This window comes from Danio aesculapii, chromosome 9 (assembly GCF_903798145.1).
Source record: "Danio aesculapii chromosome 9, fDanAes4.1, whole genome shotgun sequence".
Classification (NCBI taxonomy): domain Eukaryota; kingdom Metazoa; phylum Chordata; class Actinopteri; order Cypriniformes; family Danionidae; genus Danio; species Danio aesculapii.
Window position 1 is genome coordinate 1,186,138 of NC_079443.1, and position 22,307 is coordinate 1,208,444.

At 40.4% G+C, this 22,307-nt stretch overlaps 1 protein-coding gene across 7 annotated transcripts in view; it reads left to right on the plus strand.

The window, feature by feature from the left end:
* Positions 1 to 22,307, plus strand: part of zmp:0000001200 (dedicator of cytokinesis protein 9) — a 139,704-nt gene that overhangs the window by 114,875 nt on the left and 2,522 nt on the right. For 6 of the 7 annotated variants that reach the window (XM_056464650.1, XM_056464651.1, XM_056464652.1 and 3 more), the window contains exons 43-52: positions 160 to 375; positions 1,286 to 1,343; positions 5,094 to 5,200; positions 7,952 to 8,074; positions 8,357 to 8,470; positions 13,373 to 13,519; positions 17,129 to 17,339; positions 20,889 to 21,079; positions 21,224 to 21,324; positions 21,791 to 21,929. In XM_056464650.1, the coding sequence (XP_056320625.1) occupies positions 160 to 375; positions 1,286 to 1,343; positions 5,094 to 5,200; positions 7,952 to 8,074; positions 8,357 to 8,470; positions 13,373 to 13,519; positions 17,129 to 17,339; positions 20,889 to 21,079; positions 21,224 to 21,324; positions 21,791 to 21,929 (1,407 nt within the window). Of the gene's footprint in view, positions 1 to 159; positions 376 to 1,285; positions 1,344 to 5,093; positions 5,201 to 7,951; positions 8,075 to 8,356; positions 8,471 to 13,372; positions 13,520 to 17,128; positions 17,340 to 20,888; positions 21,080 to 21,223; positions 21,325 to 21,790; positions 21,930 to 22,307 lie in introns of those variants that run through there. The other variant, XR_008838318.1, reaches the window with a different exon arrangement.

Below are 22,307 nucleotides of genomic sequence, written 5' to 3' on the forward strand. Positions count from 1 at the left end.
GCATACTGATACTAACATCTGAACAACTTTATTTTAATCTCATGGGACCTTTAATCATATTCATTTTTATATACAAAGAAACTGCCTCCGCACACACTCTGACAATCTGACACACACACACACACACACACACACACTCTCTCTCTGTCTCTTCTGCAGAACACAGCGTTTCCGTCTGATGTGAAAGACCTGACCAAGAAGATCCGCACGGTGCTGATGGCCACAGCGCAGATGAAGGAGCACGAGGGAGACCCGGAGGTTCTGGTGGACCTGCAGTACAGCCTGGCCAAATCCTACGCCAGCACACCTGAGCTGCGCAAGACCTGGCTGGACAGCATGGCACGCATACACGTCAAGAACGGAGACCTGTCTGAGGTGCGCACACACACACACACACACGCACACACACATGCATACACGTCAAGAACGGAGACCTGTCTGAGGTGCGCGCACACACACACACACACGCACACACACATGCATACACGTCAAGAACGGAGACCTGTCTGAGGTGCGCGCACACACACACACACACACGCACACACACGCACACACACATGCATACACGTCAAGAACGGAGACCTGTCTGAGGTGCGCGCACACACACACACACACACACGCGCGCATACACGTCAAGAACAGAGACCTGTTTGAGGTGCACACACACACATGCATACACGTCAAGAACAGAAACCAGTCTGAGGTGCACACACACACACGTCAAGAACAGAGACCTGGCTGAGGCACACACACACACACAAACACACACTCATACACACACAGACACACACATCAAGAACGAAGACCTGTCAGAGTTACACACACTTATTTATACACATACACTTATATATACACACACACACATGTCAAGAATGAAGACCCCTCTGAGGTGCACTCACAGTTACACACACACACATATTTATACACACACACACACGTCAAGAATGAAGACCCCTCTGAGGTGCACTCACAGTTACACACACACACATATTTATACACACACACACACGTCAAGAATGAAGACCCCTCTGAGGTGCACTCACAGTTACACACACACACATATTTATACACACACTCACACACGTCAAGAATGGAGACCTGTCAGAGGAGCACACACACATGATTATACACACACACACACACACACACATCATGAACGGAGACCTTTTAAAGGTACATACATATAAACACACACACTGATACACACATATACATATACTCTACACACACACACACACACACACACACACACACACACACTAATAGAGGTGTTTGTGTTCTGCAGGCAGCCATGTGTTATGTTCATGTAGCAGCGCTGGTGGCCGAGTACCTGAAGAGGAAAGGTCAGACTCTGATTTCATTCCTTCATTTATTTGTCATTGTTTAGGAATTTGCAGATGCTTAAATCCAAAGAAACCATTTAAAGCATCTACAGCTACTAACCACTGCGCTACAGCCGCTGTTCAATATTCATATGCTCAATACGGTCCTGCTTCTGGAAGATGATGTGACTCTGAAGACTGGAGTAATGAAGCTGAAAATTCATCGTTTATCAGAGTTGTTTCAGTAAAAACATTTCAAGGAGTGCACCTGAAAGGGTTAACTGAATAAGTGTACGGTCTGTGTGTGTAAATGTGAAATACAGTAAAAGGAAACCGTGTTATGGCTAATGACAGTTTTAAATCCAAGGCCGCACGTGTGGCGTTCTTCAGATAATTGCTTTTAATGATTATACACTGATATATGTGCGGTCTCCATATCAGTCATGCTTCTTTTGTCACCTTCCCTTTCTCCACATATCACCCTCTCTCTCTTATTTTTCTCCTTCTGATAAAGTCATGTTATCTCTGTGTTTATTACTCACGTTTAGCGGCAGTTCAGGGAGTAAAGACGCTTCATCAGCAAACCTGATCTGTTTCCTCACTGCTGTGATGTTGTGTTTCACTGCAAAACAAGCTTTTCTAGCTTAGAGTTTTTGTCTTGTATGATGGCGTTTTACTGCCATGTTACATTTAAAAACCGAGATTATAGTCATAATATTTTGACAATAAAGTCGAAATGTTACGAGAATGAAGTCAGAGTACTGCAAGATTAAAGTAAAAATGTTATGAGAATGAAGTCAAAATGTTACGAGAAGAAAGTCTAAATATTTCAAGAATAAAGTCGAAATGTTACGAAAGTAAAGTTGTACTGTTACAAAAATAGTCGAAATGTTACGAGAATAAAGTCAGAATATTACAAGAATAAAGTCAAAATGTTACGAGAATAAAGCTGGAATGTTACGAGAATAAAGTCGGAATGTTACGAGAATAAAGTCGGAATGTTACAAGAATAAAGTCGAAATGTTACGAGAATAAAGTCGGAATGTTACGAGAATAAAGGCGGAATGTTACAAGAATAAAGGCGGAATGTTACGAGAATAAAGTCGGAATGTTACGAGAATAAAGTCGGAATGTTACAAGAATAAAGTTGTAATGTTACGAAAATAAAGTCGGAATGTTACGAGAATAAAGTCAAAATGTTACGAGAATAAAGTCGAAATGTTACGAGAATAAAGTCAAAATGTTACGAGAATAAAGGCGGAATGTTACAAGAATAAAGTCGAAATGTTACGAGAATAAAGTCAAAATGTTACGAGAATAAAGTCAGAATGTTACGTGAATAAAGTCAGAATGTTACGAGAATAAAGTCAAAATGTTACGAGAATAAAGTCGGAATGTTACGAGAATAAAGTTGGAATGTTACGAGAATGAAGTTGGAATGTTACGTGAATAAAGTTGGAATGTTACGTGAATAAAGTCAGAATGTTACGAGATTAAAGTCAAAATGTTACGAGAATGAAGTCGGAATCTTACGAGAATAAAGTCAGAATGTTACGAGAATAAAGTCAAAATGTTACGAGAATAAAGTCGGAATGTTACGAGAATAAAGTCAGAATGTTACAAGAATAAAGTTGGAATGTTACGTGAATAAAGTCAGAATGTTACGAGAATAAAGTCAAAATGTTACGAGAATAAAGTCGGAATGTTACGTGAATAAAGTCAGAATGTTACGAGAATAAAGTCAAAATGTTACGAGAATAAAGTCGGAATGTTACGAGAATAAAGTTGGAATGTTACGAGAATGAAGTTGGAATGTTACGTGAATAAAGTTGGAATGTTACGTGAATAAAGTCAGAATGTTACGAGATTAAAGTCAAAATGTTACGAGAATGAAGTCGGAATCTTACGAGAATAAAGTCAGAATGTTACGAGAATAAAGTCAAAATGTTACGAGAATAAAGTCGGAATGTTACGAGAATAAAGTCAGAATGTTACAAGAATAAAGTTGGAATGTTACGTGAATAAAGTCAGAATGTTACGAGAATAAAGTCAAAATGTTACGAGAATAAAGTCGGAATGTTACGAGAATAAAGTCAGAATGTTACGAGAATAAAGTCAAAATGTTACGAGAATAAAGTCGGAATGTTACGAGAATAAAGTCAGAATGTTACGAGAATAAAGTCAAAATGTTACGAGAATAAAGTCGGAATGTTACAAGAATAAAGTCGGAATGTTACGAGAATAAAGTCAGAATGTTACGAGAATAAAGCCGGAATGTTGCGAGAATAAAGTCAGAATGTTACGAGAATAAAGTCAGAATGTTACGAGAATAAGGTCGAAATGTTACAAGAATACAGTTGTAATGTTACGAAAATAAAGTCAAAATGTTATGAAAAAGTTGTAATGTTACGAAAATAAAGTTAAAATGTTATGTGAATAAAGTCGGAATGTTGCGAGAATAAAATCTGAATGTTACGAGAATAAAATCGGAATGTTGGGAGAATAAAATCTGAATGTTACGTGAATAAAGTCCAAATGTTACGAGAATAAAGTCCAAATGTTATGAGAATAATAATGAGAAACCGACGCGTCATTACTCCACTAGCAGATTCACCCTACGTCACTGATTTTCACAACCCAGGCTCATTCTGAGAACGTAGTCCCGGGGACGTTTCTGGAGACCACGAAATACGTAGCCAGGGGTACGTACGGCTGCATTTCATTTTTTTAAGCGAACGCTGCGGGGCGGTGTGACGCCGTTCCCTTCGGCGCTTGCCGGCCGGCCGGCCAGCCGGCCGCTCGCCTCCGTATGGAGGGCTTTCCCGCTGCAGCCAGTTTGTCCGGTTAGCTCTTCGTGTACTCTGGCGGACTCGATGCGCAGAGAGGGGCTGACCACGACGACGACGACCGGGTTCAAGTCCGGGGAAGAGCGGTTCCAGAAATCAGGTAAGAAAACAAAAACAAAATCCAAAAAATGAAGCGAACAAGTTCGTCACAGGGAGAGAATGTGGTCAAAATCCGAAAACGTGGTAAAAATCGGACGAGGGCTTTTCTTTTTCTGGACGGCTTTTGTGAACCGTCGTTGGTTGGGTTTGGGGACGGAGGAGGGTGGGTCATCCGATTGGCCGGTCGCACGGTCAATCATTCCGTCATGAAGACAGGCAGACAGGCAGAAGGTCGTTCGACAGCGGCCTCTAGTGGGTTTACGCGAGAACGGCGCGGGAAAAAGCGCGCACAGCGGCCTCGCGAAAACAAAAACTGCACAAATACGTACCTCCCGGGACGTATTTCGCGGTCTCCAGAAACGTCCCCGGGACTACGTTCTCGGAATGAGCCTGGGTTGGATTTTCATCCCGCCCCATTAATTATTTGAAATTATATGAAATTAGCTGACAAAAGCTCAAAATGATCCAGTTTTCCCCACAATTAAAGCTGACAAGAGCTAACGTTGTCGTAACTGATGCTCAACACACAAAAATCTGTTAAAATCGTTATATAAAGTACTCCAGGGTGTCTTAAACCTTTAAAACAAGCAAAATAATCTTGTTTTCATTTGAAAAATATTATTTCACGTACCTCACTGGCAGATTATGTTTCTCATTTTGAAGAAAAACATACTTAACTTTGACGTCTTATTTCTGAAAACAAACCATTTTTGCTTGTCTAGAAAATTCTTCTTGATTTCAGCATTTTGAGATATTTGGACCAGAAATGAGACAAAAACTCTGAGTAAGGAAAGCTTTTATTCAGCGTTGCTGTTGTGTTTTGCAGGCATGTTCAGACAGGGCTGTTCTGCGTTCAGAGTGGTCACACCAAACATCGATGAAGAAGCGTCCATGATGGAGGACTTGGGCATGCAGGACGTCCATTTTAATGAGGTCAAAGTCTGACAGATTAACAGCACATTCATTCTGATACACACCTGTTAACATTAGGAGGAGAAATTTAGGAGTCATTTGATTATTGGGAAGAGGTATAATTACTGTTTACTGTTGATCATCAGTTGCAGTGAAAGGGAGAGTAAATAGTGAGTAGATTTTTTGGTGAACTGTCCCTTTAAGGCAGGGGTCACCAATCTTGGTCCTGGAGGTCCGGTGTTCCTGCAGGGTTTAGCTCCAGCTTGCCTCAACACACCTGCCTGAATGTTTCAAGTACACCTACTGTAGTAAGACCTTGATTAGCTTGCTCAGGTGTGTTTGATTAGGGTTGGAGCTAAAATCTGCAGGACACCGGCCCTCCAGGAACAAGTCTGATGACCCCTGCTTTAAGGGCTTTTATTCAACCAAGCACTGGATTTGGGGCTGGTAATATTTGACTGTAGACGGTGATTACAGAGCGCCTGTGATGAATAATAATAATAATACCGTAAAAGAGGGAAGCAATAAAGTAATGCTCATGTAGCTGATGGGGATCTGCTGATACACAACTGTTATTCCTGCACTTTGACTGAGAGATAAAACACTAATAAGATCAACAGTCTTCATTGGGGTATATACACAGCTAGTGATATTTCCCCTACCAATAAGCTTCCAGTGAAAGGTTTATGTGACTGTTTTTAATTTCATGCGGCTCCTTTTACAGCATCGATGTTGAGATGTAATTAAAATACAATCAGTTCAATAGACTTCAGCGTTCATTTAGTGTGTAAAACGAGATGAAAAGCCGTTTAAACCAAGCGACAACGTCCCGCTCTCCCTCGTGAAGCTGATACGGAAGTAACTGGACCTGCAATTCATTGAAATTCTGCTAGTGCTGGCTCCATAATAGAGCAAGTTTCTATTGACCCCAATGTTAAAATGGCCGACTTTACAGCAGAAAAAGTGTTTACAGCCTGGTACAAAAAAAGATTTTGGTGTATATAGCTAATATTACACTTCATGACAACTATGAGAGGGTGAATTTTCATAACTCATCCATAACTCGAGTGTCCTTGTTGCAAATTAATAAATAAATAACATTTATCAACAATATAGATATTAAAGTCTGAAGGCAACTTTATTGTGGCTTGAGGGGGCCATGTTATTAGCATGTTTCGAGCATTACTTTGCATGTTTTTAGTGTGAAATAGCACGTCGCTATCATCTAGCATGAATTATCATGTTGCTAGAATCATTTTAACATGAATTAGCATGTTGTCAGCATGCGCCTAGTATGAATAAGGATGTTGCCAGCATGATCACAATTCTAGTATGAATTAACATGTTGTTAGCAACGTTTTTAGCATGAATTATCATGTTGCTAGAATCATTTTAACATGACATAGCATGTTGTTAGCATTTATCTAATATCAAAAAGCATGTTGCTATTAGGATCATGGTTCTAGAATGAATTAGCATGTTGTTAGCATGATTCTAGAATGCCCTAGAATGATTCTAGGATGGATTATCGTGTTGTTAGCTTAATTCTAGCATGAATTAACGTGTTGCTAGCATGATTCTAGAATGCCTTAGGTTTCTAGAATGATTCTAGGATGGATTATCATGTTGTTAGCTTAACTCCAGCATGAATTAGCATGTTGCTAGCATGATTCTAAAATGCCTTAGGTTTCTAGAATGATTCTAGGATGGATTATCATGTTGTTAGCTTAATTCTAGCATGAATTAGCATGTTGCTAGCATGATTCTAGAATGCCTTAGGTTTCTAGAATGATTCTAGGATGGACTATCATGTTGTTAGCTTAATTCTAGCATGAATTAGCATGTTGTTAGCATGTATCTAATATCATTAAGCACGTTGCTATTATGTTCATGGTTCTAGAATGAATTAGTATGTTGTTAGCATGATTCTAGATCGCCTTAGACTTCTAGAATGATTCTAGAATGGATTATCATGTTGTTAGCTTAATTCTAGCATGAATTAGCATGTTGCTAGCATGATTCTAGAATGCCTTAGGTTTCTAGAATGATTCTAGGATGGACTATCATGTTGTTAGCTTAATTCTAGCATGAATTAGCATGTTGTTAGCATGTATCTACTATCATTAAGCATGTTGCTATTATGTTCATGGTTCTAGAATGAATTAGCATGTTGCTAGCATGATTCTAGAATGCCTTAGGTTTCTAGAATGATTCTAGGATGGACTATCATGTTGTTAGCTTAATTCTAGCATGAATTAGCATGTTGTTAGCATGTATCTACTATCATTAAGCATGTTGCTATTATGTTCATGGTTCTAGAATGAATTAGCATGTTGCTAGCATGATTCTAGAATGCCTTAGGTTTCTAGAATGATTCTAGGATGGATTATCATGTTGTTAGCTTAATTCTAGCATGAATTAGCAAGTTGATTAGACATACAGTTAGTCATGATTTAGACAGTAATAATATGGTTTAAAAATGTAAACGTAAATGGTCCCACGGGTTGTAGGGTTACATTAAATGTGTGTTAATCTGTTACTCTTCCTACATAACAAAAAACTGTGGTAAAATATGTATTCAGAAGTCTTAGAGCTTTCCAATGATATATAGCTTGTCGTGATTACATTAGGATTTAATTGCTAAAAATAGTTTATTGTGAACTTAAGCATCCCAGTGACTATTTAGTCATTTAGGTAGCGCAGAAGTAATTCGTGCATTCACTGTAAATGCTGTTTGTGAAGTGTGTGTTGATGTGTGCGTGTGTATGATAGGATGTGCTGATGGAGCTTCTGGAGGAATGTGCAGATGGATTATGGAAAGCAGAGCGTTATGAACTCATCTCCGACATCTACAAACTCATCATTCCCATTTATGAGAAACGCAGAGACTTTGAGGTACAGTAACAATAACATGCATGTTTTTTTATCACTGTTGACTTCCTTGTTTACTTGTATAGTCTGTCTTAGGTTATGTGTATAGTTTAATCATGTATAGTTAGATTATCGCTCCAGTATGTTATGTATAGGTTTAAAATAGCTCTTACATCCAGTGTTATTTATGGTTGTTTATTTATTTAGGATCTATTTAGGTCCTGCGAGACATGACATTTTGTTCCACTGTATGTCCACACATGTAGCGGAATCACAATAAAGCTTAACTTGAACTTGTGTGTGCAGAGACTGGCTCATTTGTACGAAACGCTGCACAGAGCCTACAGTAAAGTGACAGAAGTCATGCACACAGGCAAGCGTCTGCTGGGCACGTATTTCAGAGTGGCTTTCTTCGGACAGGTGAGTGTCAGAGTCTTCATTTCTCAGTGGTGTGTTCATCTGATTGTAGGGAATTTGTGATTTCAGACTCTATCTGGGTCACGGCATCAAAAACTGTAGAGAAGTCGTGATTACACTCTCTATTCGGGTCACGGCACCAATAAATATAGGGAATTTGTGATTTCAGTCTCTATCCGGGTCACGGCACCAATAAATATAGGGAATTTGTGATTTCAGTCTTTATCTGGGTCAAGGCACCAATAAATATAGGGAATTTGTGATTTCAGTCTCTATCCGGGTCACGGCACCAATAAATATAGGGAATTTGTGATTTCAGTCTCTATCGGGTCACGACACCAAAACTGAAGGGAATTCCTGTTTACAGTCTCTATCCGGGTCACGGCACCAATAAATATAGGGAATTTGTGATTTCAGTCTCTATCGGGTCACGACACCAAAACTGAAGGGAATTCGTGTTTACAGTCTCTATCCGGGTCACGGCACCAATAAATATAGGGAATTTGTGATTTCAGTCTCTATCCGGGTCACGGCACCAAAACTGAAGGGAATTCGTGTTTACAGTCTCTATCCGGGTCACGGCACCAAAACTGTAGAGAAGTCGTGATTACACCCTCTATTCGGGTCACGGCACCAATAAATATAGGGAATTTGTAATTTCAGTCTCTATCCGGGTCGCAGCAACAATAAATTTAGGGAATTTGGGATTTCAGTTTCTATCCGGATCAAGGCACCAAAACAATAGGAAATTCGTGATTTCAGTCTCTATCCGGGTCATGACACCAAAACTGTAGAGAATTCGTAATTTCAGTCTCTATCCGGGTCACGGCACCAAATTGTTGTGAATTGTGATTTCAGACTCTATCTGGGTCATGGCACCAAAACTGAAGGAAATTCGTGATTTCAGTCTCTATCCGGGTCATGACACCAAAACTGTAGAGAATTCGTAATTTCAGTCTCTATCCGGGTCACGGCACCAAATTGTTGTGAATTGTGATTTCAGACTCTATCTGGGTCATGGCACCAAAACTGAAGGAAATTCGTGATTTCAGTCTCTATCCGGGTCACGGCACCAAAACTGAAGGAAATTCGTGTTTACAGTCTCTATTCGGGTCACGGCACCAAAACAATAGGGAATTTGTGATTTCGGTCTCTATCCAGGTCACGACACCAAAACTGTAGAAAAGTCGTGATTACAGTCTCTATCCGGGTCACGGCACCAAAACAGTTGAGAATTTGTGATTTTAGTCTATCCGGGTCACGGCACCAAATTGTTGAGAATATCAGAACCCAACCCAGGAGACTCTTTTAAGCAAAATTCTTTATTGAGAATGTTATTGAGAATGTGTTTGGGTGTCCAACCAACAGACTGTTGGTTGGTTGTTCTGCAGATATTCAAGTCCAAACGAGTTTGAAAGTGTCTCTTAGAGAGTCAATTTTGTGTGTATGTATATATATATATATATATATATATATATATATATATATATATATATATATATATATATATATATATATATATATATATCACTGTTAATTTGAAACTAGATTATATGAATTTATATTCTCTCCAGATCTTCATTAGTGACTCTTCATGATCTCTGTTTGTCTGTTCATATCAATGCTGTTCCTGCTGCTTTACGCTCTTAAGGTGGCGGTAAGTCCAGTGTGTTTGACTTCAGCTCGCTAACATGGACTGCAGGACGTCTGAGCTTGTGTTTTCTTGCACTTTGAGCATATTAATTAATTTTTGCATTTCAAAGAAATTATTTGGGCTTATTTATAATACAAATATTTACACATTCTGAAATCAAGAAGCATTTTCACGACACATACAAAAATATTGTCTTGTTTTCAGAAATAGTGAGACAATTTATGGGAGTTTTTTCCTTAAAACAAGCAAATTAATCTGCCAATGGGGGAAGCAAACTAATGTTATTTTTGCTTTGAAATTAGATTATTTTGCTTGCCTCATAATATGAAGCAATGGACTATTTATAATATATAATATACACTCTCAGACAGTCCTAAGGGAACTGATCATCTGTGCTGATGTGTGCTGGGTAACAAATAACATGCTAATTAACATGTTTGATTGGGTCAAGTTTGTATGTTCATATTTACAGTGTATGAATATATAATCCTTGTGGGAAAAGTGAACTTAAAGTCAGCAGGAATTAAAATGTACAATGTTTATTTTGCTAACACACACTGGTCGTCCTAAGGTGAAGAATTAATCTGTGCAAGATAATCCACTGAAATAAAAACAGTTCAATCACAGTCTGACCAGCTGCTTCCAATCTGGAACAGCACTTTTTCTTTCTGATTGGGCGAAATATAATTAGCCACGCCCCTCTAATCGTTAGTTTGCTGTGAGTCAAAAGGGAAAGGTGGGGCTTAAGAATATGCCACGCCCACTACTCAGTATTCCATTTGAGTTGGAATTGCATCATCGTACTGATAAATATCTGCTAACAAATTACAGATAAAGATTACTAAATTATAAAATAATGTGATTAACTGCACTAAAAGCGGATTAGAAGGGGTGAGATGGATTTGCTCATTAGTTGCATCCCAAATGACATCAATACACTATGCATTTATACACAAAACCATGTGTTTGGGTTTAGTGTCGCACCAAATGAAGCACTAACATTTTTGTACTAGCCGGTAATTCAGTTTCCAAGATGACGTTTAACAGGTTCTAAATTTGTGAAATGCATTGCCAAAATACCAGATACACCATTCACCATCCAGAGGCCGTATAATCACATTTGTAGGAGGATTTTGCTTTCATAGTCCAAAATAAATAAAGTAATCCAACCTCTTCATCAACAGCTCCTCCCCTTTACCATTTGCTCCTCCTCTTCATCAACAATTCCTCTCCTTTACCATCAGGCCCTCTCCTAATTAGCAGTCCTTCCCCTTCGTCATCAGCTCCTCCCCTTAATCAACAGCTCCTCCTCTTAATCAACAGCTCCTTCCCTTTACCATATGCTCCTCCTCTTCATCAACAACTCCTCCCAGTTACCGTAAGCTCCTCCAATTCATCAGCAGCTCCTTCTCTTCACCATCATCTCCTCAACCATCAGCCCCTCCCCTTAATCAGCAACTCCTCCCCTTTACAATCAGCTCCTCCCCTTAACTGTCAGCTTCTTCCATTTTCCATCAGCTCCTCCCCTTCATCATCGGCCCCTCCCCTTAATCAGCTGCCCCTCCCCTTCTTCAACAGCTCCTCCCCTTCATGAGCAGCTCCTTATCTTCACCATCAGCTCCCCCCTTAATCAGCAGCCCCTCCCCTTCATTATCAGCTCCTCCCCTTAACTATTAGCTCCTCCCATTCATCAATAGCTCCTCTTTACCATCAGTTCCTCCCATTTACAGTCAGCTCTTCCCCTTAACTGTCAGCTCCTCCCTTTCATCAGCAGCTCCTCTTAACCATCAGCCCCTCCCCTTAATCAGCAACTCCTCCCCTTTACAATCAGCTCCTCCCCTTAATCAGCTGCCCCTCCCCTTCATGAACAGCTCCTTATCTTCACTATCATCTCCCCCCCGCCTTAATCAGCAGCCCCTCTCCTTCATCATCAGCTCCTCCCGTTTACCAACAGCTCCTCCCCTTCACCATCAGCTCCTTCCCTTTATTAACAGCTCCTCCCCTTAACTATTAGCTCCTCCCATTCATCAACAGCTCCTTCTCTTTACCATCAGTTCCTGCCATTTACAATCAGCTCTTCCCCTTAACTGTCAGCTTCTCCCTTTCATCAGCAGCTCCCCTTAACCATCAGCTCCTCCCCTTAATCAGCAACTCCTCCCCTTAACTGTCAGCTTCTTCCATTTCCATCAGCTCCTCCCCTTAATCAGCTGCCCCTCCTTTTATTCAACAGCTCCTCCCCTTCATGAACAGCTCCTTATCTTCACCATCAACTCCCCCCCTTAATCAGCAGCCCCTCCCCTTCATCATCAGCTCCTCCCCTTCATCATCATCTCCTTCCCTTTATTAACAGCTCCTCCCCTTAACTATTAGCTCCTCCCATTCATCAACAGCTCCTTCTCTTTACCATCAGTTCCTGCCATTTACAATCAGCTCTTCCCCTTAACTGTCAGCTCCTCCCTTTTATCAGCAGCTCCTCTTAACCATCAGCTCCTCCCCTTAATCAGCAACTCCTCCCCTTTGAAATCAGCTCCTCCCCTTAACTGTCAGCTCCTTCCATTTTCCATCAGCTCCTCGCCTTCACCATCAGATCCTCTCCTTTATCATAAGCCCCTTGCGTTCATCAGCAGCTCCTCCCTTTTAAAATGAGCTCTTTTCATTAATCAGCAACTCCTCCTCCTCTTTAGAATCAGCTCCTCCCCTTTGTCATTGTCTCCTCCCCTTGACCATCAGTTCCTTCCCTTCATCATCAACCCCTCCCATTCATCAGTAGCTCCTTATCTTTACCACCAGCTCCGCCCCTTTATCACTAGCCCCTCCCCTTCCATTACATGAGCAATACTATGAGCATTGAGTGGATGAAATTGCCCGAATAAGCACACGATCCTCAATGTAAAGTGCATTCATTCTTTATAGTCAGTGTGAATGCACTGCGTACACTATTTATCCAATAGAATAGGTCATATGTATGCAATTTGGGACGCACCTATTGAGTGATCTGAGCTGTGTTTGTGTGACTGATGAAGCCTCTGGTTTGTGTCTCTAGCAGTACCAGTGTAATGACTCTCAGATTCATGAGGTAAAGTGTGCCAGTCATCAGGATTTACCACCATTCTAGTATTCCACAGCTCTGGATAAATAGCAGTGTGTGTGTGTGTGTGTGTGTGTGTAGTATACAGTAGCTTCACCCTCACTCTAGAGCATGTTTTTTCAGTGTTCTTTTCAACCTGATTCAGATCTGCTGGTTGTTTTAGGGTTTCTTCGAGGATGAGGATGGGAAAGAGTACATTTATAAGGAGCCCAAATTCACGCCGCTGTCCGAGATCTCGCAGAGACTCCTGAAACTCTACTCAGACAAGTTTGGAGCGGAGAATGTTAAAATGATCCAGGATTCGGGCAAGGTGAGGCAAATGTCCACCTACAGTCTGGTATAAACACACTGAACACTTTACAATGGTTACCACACTGCACATTAGGCTACACCCTATACACTACATTACAATGAACACTACACTGCACACTACACTGCACACTTTACACTGCATACCACACTGCACATTAGGCTACATCCTATACACTACACTACAATGAACACTATACACTGCACACTACACTGCACACTTTACACTGCATACCACACTGCACATTAGGCTACATCCTATACACTACACTACAATGAACACTATACACTGCACACTTAACAATGGTTACCACACTGCACATTAGGCTACATCCTATACACTACACTACAATGAACACTATACACTGCACACTACACTGCACACTTTACACTGCATACCACACTGCACATTAGGCTACATCCTATACACTACACTACAATGAACACTATACACTGCACACTTAACAATGGTTACCACACTGCACATAAGGCTACACCCTATACACTACACTACAATGAACACTATACACTGCACACTTTACAATGGTTACCACACTGCACATTAGGCTACACCCTATACACTACACTACAATGAACACTATACACTGCACACTTTACAATGGTTACCACACTGCACATTAGGCTACACCCTATACACTACACTACAATGAACACTATACACTGCACACTTTACAATGGTTACCACACTGCACATTAGGCTACACCCTATACACTACATTACAATGAACACTATACACTGCACACTTTACAATGGTTACCACACTGCACATTAGGCTACACCCTATACACTACATTACAATGAACACTATACACTGCACACTTTACAATGGTTACCACACTGCACATTAGGCTACACCCTATACACTACACTACAATGAACACTATACACTGCACACTTTACAATGGTTACCACACTGCACATTAGGCTACACCCTATACACTACATTACAATGAACACTACACTGCACACTACACTGCACATTAGGCTATACCCTATACACTACATTACAATGAACACTACACTGCACACTTTACACTGCATACCACACTGCACATTAGGCTACATCCTATACACTACACTACAATGAACACTACACTGCACACTACACTGCACATTAGGCTACACCCTATACACTACATTACAATGAACACTACACTGCACACTACACTGCACATTAGGCTATACCCTATACACTACATTACAATGAACACTACACTGCACACTTTACAATGGTTACCACACTGCACATTAGGCTACACCCTATACACTACATTACAATGAACACTACACTGCACACTACACTGCACATTAGGCTATACCCTATACACTACATTACAATGAACACTACACTGCACACTACACTGCACATTAGGCTACATCCTATACACTACACTACAATGAACACTACACTGCACACTTTACAATGGTTACCACACTGCACATTAGGCTACACCCTATACACTACATTACAATGAACACTACACTGCACACTACACTGCACATTAGGCTATACCCTATACACTACATTACAATGAACACTACACTGCACACTACACTGCACATTAGGCTATACCCTATACACTACATTACAATGAACACTACACTGCACACTACACTGCACATTAGGCTATACCCTATACACTACATTACAATGAACACTACACTGCACACTTTACACTGCATACCACACTGCACATTAGGCTACATCCTATACACTACACTACAATGAACACTACACTGCACACTACACTGCACACTTTACACTGCATACCACACTGCACATTAGGCTACATCCTATACACTACACTACAATGAACACTATACACTGCACACTTAACAATGGTTACCACACTGCACATTAGGCTACACCCTATACACTACATTACAATGAACACTACACTGCACACTACACTGCACATTAGGCTATACCCTATACACTACATTACAATGAACACTATACACTACACTGGACACTTTACACTGCATACCACACTGCACATTAGGCTACACCCTATACATTACATTACAATGAACACTGCACACCACACTGCACATTAGGCTATACCCTATACACTGCACTATAATGAACACTGCACACTACACTGCACACTTTACACTGCATACCACACTGCACATTAGGCTATACCCTATACACTGCACTATAATGAACACTGCACACTACACTGCACACTTTACACTGCATACCACACTGCACATTAGGCTACACCCTATACACTACATTACAATGAACACTATACACTACACTGCACACTTTACACTGCATACCACACTGCACATTAGGCTACACCCTATACACTACATTACAATGAACACTATACACTACACTGCACACTTTACACTGCATACCACACTGCACATTAGGCTACATCCTATACACTACATTACAATGAACACTGCACACTTTACACTGCATACCACACTGCACATTAGACTATACCCTATACACTGCACTATAATGAACACTGCACAATACACTGCACACTTTACACTGCATACCACACTGCACATTAGACTATACCCTATACACTGCACTATAATGAACACTGCACAATACACTGCACACTTTACACTGCATACCACACTGCACATTAGGCTACACCCTATACACTACATTACAATGAACACTGCACATCACACTGCACATTAGGCTATACCCTATACACTGCACTATAATGAACACTGCACATTAGACTCCACACTTTACACTACACTACAATGAACACTATACACTGCACATTACACCACACACTACAACGCACACTACAGCATAAACTATACTACACAATATACACTGGACATAACACTATGCACTAAAATGCACCCTATACACTGCACACTACAATAAACATTACACTATACACTGCTCACTACACAGCACATTACACAGAACACTATACACTGCACACTTCACTATACTGTGCCCCCTACACTATACACCACACACTGCAATGCACACTATACACTGCACACCACAATAAACATTACACTACACACTATACACTGGACACTACAATGCACATTATACACTGCACACTTCACTATACAGTGCACACTACACTATACACCACACACTGCAATGTACACTACACTGCACACTACACTATACACTGCGCTCTACAACAAACATTACTCTAGACACTACAATGCACATTATGCACTACACACTACCCTGCACATTACACTATACTGCACACTGCAATAAACATTACACCACACACTGTACACTACAATGCACACTGTACAGTGCACGCTACACTACACTGTACACTATACACTGCACATTACATTGCACACTACACTATACTCTGCACACTGCATTTTACACTGCACTACACAATTCACTGCACACTAAAGGTAACACTTTACACACTATGAATCATTTATTTAGCATTAGCAAATAATTTATTTATTATTTTTAATCATTAACTCTACTTTATAAGACATTAGTAAGTTGTTTATTACTACTACTACATATCTAACCGATGGTAAACAGTCTAGCTTACTAGTAAGACAACTTAACTGTCTTTAGCTAAGAATGTGAATGCTGAATGTGTGTGTTTGGTGCAGATTAACCCAAAGGATCTGGACTCTAAGTTTGCCTACATCCAAGTGACCCATGTGACGCCGTTCCTGGAGGAGAAGGAGATGCTGGACAGGAAGACAGACTTCGAGAGGAGCCATAACATTCGCAGATTCGTCTTTGAGATGCCCTTCACTGTGTCCGGCAAAAAACAAGGCGGAGTCGAGGAGCAGTGCAAACGCAGGACCATACTCACCAGTAAGAACACTACCCACTGCACACTACACATTTTACACAGCACGTTACATGCTACACACTACACTGCACATAACAGAGCATACTACATTACACATTATGCACTGCACACTAGACTACAGACTATACAGTGTGGTGTGCAGTGTTTGGTGTGTAGTGTGCAGCATGTCGTGTGTGGTGTGTAGTAAGCAGTGTGTAGTGTGCAGTGTGAAGTGTAGTCTGCAGAATGTAGTGTGTGTTTTGTAGTGTGTAGTGTGTACACTATACTCAAACTATACAAAACATACTGCACACTATTCAGTGCAAAATATACACCTACACACTGTACACTTCATAAATGACACTGTAAACTGCACACTACAACCTACACACTGCTTACTGCACACTACATTATGAACTATACACCACACTCTGCACTTCACACTGCATACTACAATGCACACTACAAAATACATCGTTTACTGCACATCACACACTGCACGCTGCACACTGTACACTACATGCTGACAATACACACTACAGACTACACTACACACTATACACCACACTCTGCACAGTGCAAGCTACACACTGCTCACACCACAGTATGCACTGTACACGTCATACTTCACACTACATACTACCCTGCAGTGTACACTACAAACTACACTTTGCTGCACACCACACTGCAATACGGAACTTCCATACGGAACACTACACTACATGTTACACACTACGTTGCACACTGAACACTATATACTGCACATTACACACTGCAATACATGCTGCATACTTAAAACGGCACACTATGCAATGCACACTACATCCCATTTACTGCACACTTCACAATATACAATTCAAATTGCACAACACATCCTGCACACTACACTACACACTGCAAAATACTTATTGCCCAACACACTGCATACTGAACACTACACACTACATAACACACTATGCTACACACTGTATATTATGCAAAACACTATGCAATAAAATCTGCACACTAACCAACACACCACACATTATAGACTACACACTGAATACTACACACTGCACACTAGGCACTACGCAGCACAATCTGCACACTAACCTACACATTGCAAACTGTACACTACACACTGTATACTACACACTAGACACTATGCAATACAATCTGCAGACTAACCCACACACTCCACACTGTAAACTACACACAGTATACTACACACTTCATACTACACACTAGACACTATGCAATACAATCTGCAGACTAACCCACACACTCCACACTGTAAACTACACACAGTATACTACACACTTCATACTGCACACTAGACACTATGCAATACAATCTGCAGACTAACCCACACACTCCACACTGTAAACTACACACAGTATACTACACACTGCATACTGCACATTAGACACTATTTAGTACAATCTGCACAGGAACCCACACACAAGACATTGCATACTACACAACACACTGCATACTATATACTAGGCACTATGAAGTAGACAAGTAGAGACGAGTACTAGACACTCCAGGGTGTCTGTGATAAGAATCTGAGAGTCAGCTTAATCTGATGTCTGTGCTGCTGTATTTATTTGATCCTCCCAATCACAAAGTACAGGCCTTATCTGTACACACACCCATCGCACTGCACTTCCAGACAGTCTGATGAGTCTGATCTGAGGTTAAACAGCATCCCATGATCCACTTCATCTGATAAATCTTATAACTTACATTGATAATAGGTTGATTACTGAGATAAACTATGTAAACTTTCAGGACATTACAAAAACTGCTTAAGATTAAGGGCTGATTAAGGTTAGGACCATGTTGGATGTTATGGGTAGCTTTAAGGATTCGCTAGAGACTTTTACATTTATTCATTTAGCAAATGCTAATATCTGTGCAGATGTTGTAGACCTAGAAGTGCGGATAAAAGAAGCACTTGAAATTGTCAGAGAAGAGCATTATATAACTGCTACGACAGCTCTGTTATTTAAAAGAATTAAATGTAAACAAAAAACTCTTGATTTATTTTTATGTGAAGGTGACAGTGTGTATCCTACAGGTGGTTTGTCAAGCTCACTCACCTGTGTGAAGCACACTCAGAATTGCACAATGTTATCCAATCAGTATTAGGGAGAATGTAGGGTTATGAGTTGGCTTGGGGTCAGAGTAATTACACAACCCCAAATCAGAAAAAGTTGGACAGTATGGAAAACACAAAGATGAAGATTTCCTTTACTTTGACTTTAGGGACTGAAAGCACCTCGTGACGAAGTGTTTAGGGTGTAATTTTGTCCCATTCTGCCTGCAAACAAGTCTTAAGGTGGGCAACAGTACAGGGTCTTCGATGTCACAAAATGAGCCACACATTCACTATTTGAGACAGGTCAGGACTGCAGGCAGGCCAGTCTAGAACCTGTATCCTCTTCCTCCGCAGCAGGACTTTGTAATGTGTGCAGAATGTGGTTTTGCATTGTCTTGTTGAAATATGCATGGGTGTCCCTGGAAAAGAAGGCAGCATATTGTGCTTCAAAATCTTTTCAGTATTAATGGAGCATCACAGAAGTTTGCCAAGGGCACTGACACAACCCCATACCATGACAGACCGTGGCTTTTAGACTTTGGCTTTTTAGACCAGTTGCTGGTAACAGTCTGGATGATCCTTTTCTTCTTTGGTCCAGAGCACACAGCGTCTGTTTCTCCCAAATAACACCTGAAATACTGATTCATCTGAGCACAGTACATGTTTCCACTGTGTGATGGTCCAGCCCAGATGCTTTACACCCCAGAGAAGTCAATGACGCTTCTGGACACCGTTAACATAGGGCTTCCTTTTGGCATAGTACAGTTTTCACTGGCATTTGTGGATCTAACTACGTATTGTGGTACTTGACAAAGGTTTGCAGCAGTAGTCCTGAGCCCATGTAGTGATATGGCTTCTAGATGAATGAGGATTCTTGATGCAGCGCCCCCTGAGGGATTGGAGATTACGTTTGTGCACTGAAATTCCTCCAGATTCCTTGAATCTGTTAATGATGTTCTGCACTGTTGAAGGTGAAATATCCACATGTCTTCCTCTCTTTCTCTGAGGAACATTATTTTTAAGCATTTCAATCATTTTCTCACATATTTGTTGTCAAACTGGTGATCCTCTGCCCATCTCTGCTCCTAAAGGACTAGACCTTTCCTGATGCTGCTTTTGTACCATAATCACAATCACCTGTTGACATCACCTGTTTCACATCACATCATTATTTCAGCAGTTTACCTGATTACTGCCCTAAACTGCTCCTGGCACAACTGTTTTGAAATGTGCTGCAAGAACCAAACCAAGAAAACAAACAAATAATACAGAAATGACATACCGCAGTAACTGCATCTTTAAAAACATTTGTCTGAACAGTTATTGTTCAAGTACATGGAACTTGTGTTACATGGACACCTAAAAAATAAAGTATTACCTTAATTTACCTCCTTAATTTATCTTAATTTACCTCATTTTTCTTGCAGACTATATTGGTGATTGGTAAGTTTGATATTCAGGTTCGTTTCTTTTTCTCTCTGTCTCTCAGCCACACACAGTTTCCCATATGTGAAGAAGCGGATCACGGTGATGTATCAGCACCATGTGGATTTAAACCCCATTGAGGTGGCTATTGATGAGATGAGCAAGAAGGTTCTGGAGATCCGACAACTGTGTTCCTGCAGCGGCGTGGACATGATACAACTGCAGCTCAAACTACAGGGCAGCATCAGTGTCCAGGTGCTAACACACACACACACACACACACACAAACACAAACACACACATTTTAATACATGACCTCAGATTGTTCAGCATGTTTCAGTAATAATAATAATAATAATAATAATAATAATAATAATAATAATAATAATCTTTCTGCAGGTAAATGCTGGTCCTCTTGCTTACGCCAGGGCTTTCCTGGATGATGCCAGCACTAAGAAATACCCAGACAACAAAGTCAAACAGCTGAAAGAAGTCTTCCGGTAAACACACACACACAAACTTGTATATATAGTTTGTATACATGTGTATATATATGTATATATACTTTCCCTAGGTGAAATGTATTTTATACAGGAAAAAACACTTATTATATGGGTGTAGGGCCATATAATGTCAGTTTTTACTGTAGAAATCTCTGTATAAACTCTATTTACTCTGTATTTACTGTATAAACCTTGTTAAGTATTTTTAGCAGTCTGAATTTTAGTAAACCACCTTAATAGAGTACAGCTACAGTCACATCTATGTCATTATACAACTTTGTGTCCTTGTTGACCACATAAACCTGTACACACACCCACACACACACTTCAGTCCTTCAAATAAACTATTTAATAACCATTCATTGCATGTATACTCAATTAAAAGAACAATAACATCACAGGAACACTTTTAATATTTTACTGAATATGCATGTGTGTGTGTGTGTTGTGTGGTGTTTTTCAGGCAGTTTGTGGAGGCCTGTGGTCTCGGCTTAGGTGTTAATGAGCGTCTGATTAAAGAAGACCAGCAGGAATATCACGATGAGATGAAGGCCAACTACAGAGATCTGACTAAAGAGCTGTCGGCCATCATGCACGAGCCTGTAAGACACATAATAATGACGATAGTCACTCCATACTCAATGCTTTTCATTAATCTCACACTCTTTTCTTTTCCTCCTGTGCTGTCATGATCAGACTGAATGGTAAATCCTTTCCACACATACATCTGACATTCACCACATGTTGTTTTCATTGTAACGAGTTGAAAATCTAATTAAATCGGTTGTTAAAGGGCACCTGTTATGCAAAAATCAAGTTATAAGGGGTTTAACCCCAGTAGTGTGTCAGCAGTGTGTGAATATCTCCAGCCTCTAATGATAAACATGAATTAATTGTGTTTGTTCTAATCAGACTTGATAGAAACAGTCTGCAGAAACACTTTGATTGACATTCTCCCTTTGTATGATGTCATCAGAGGG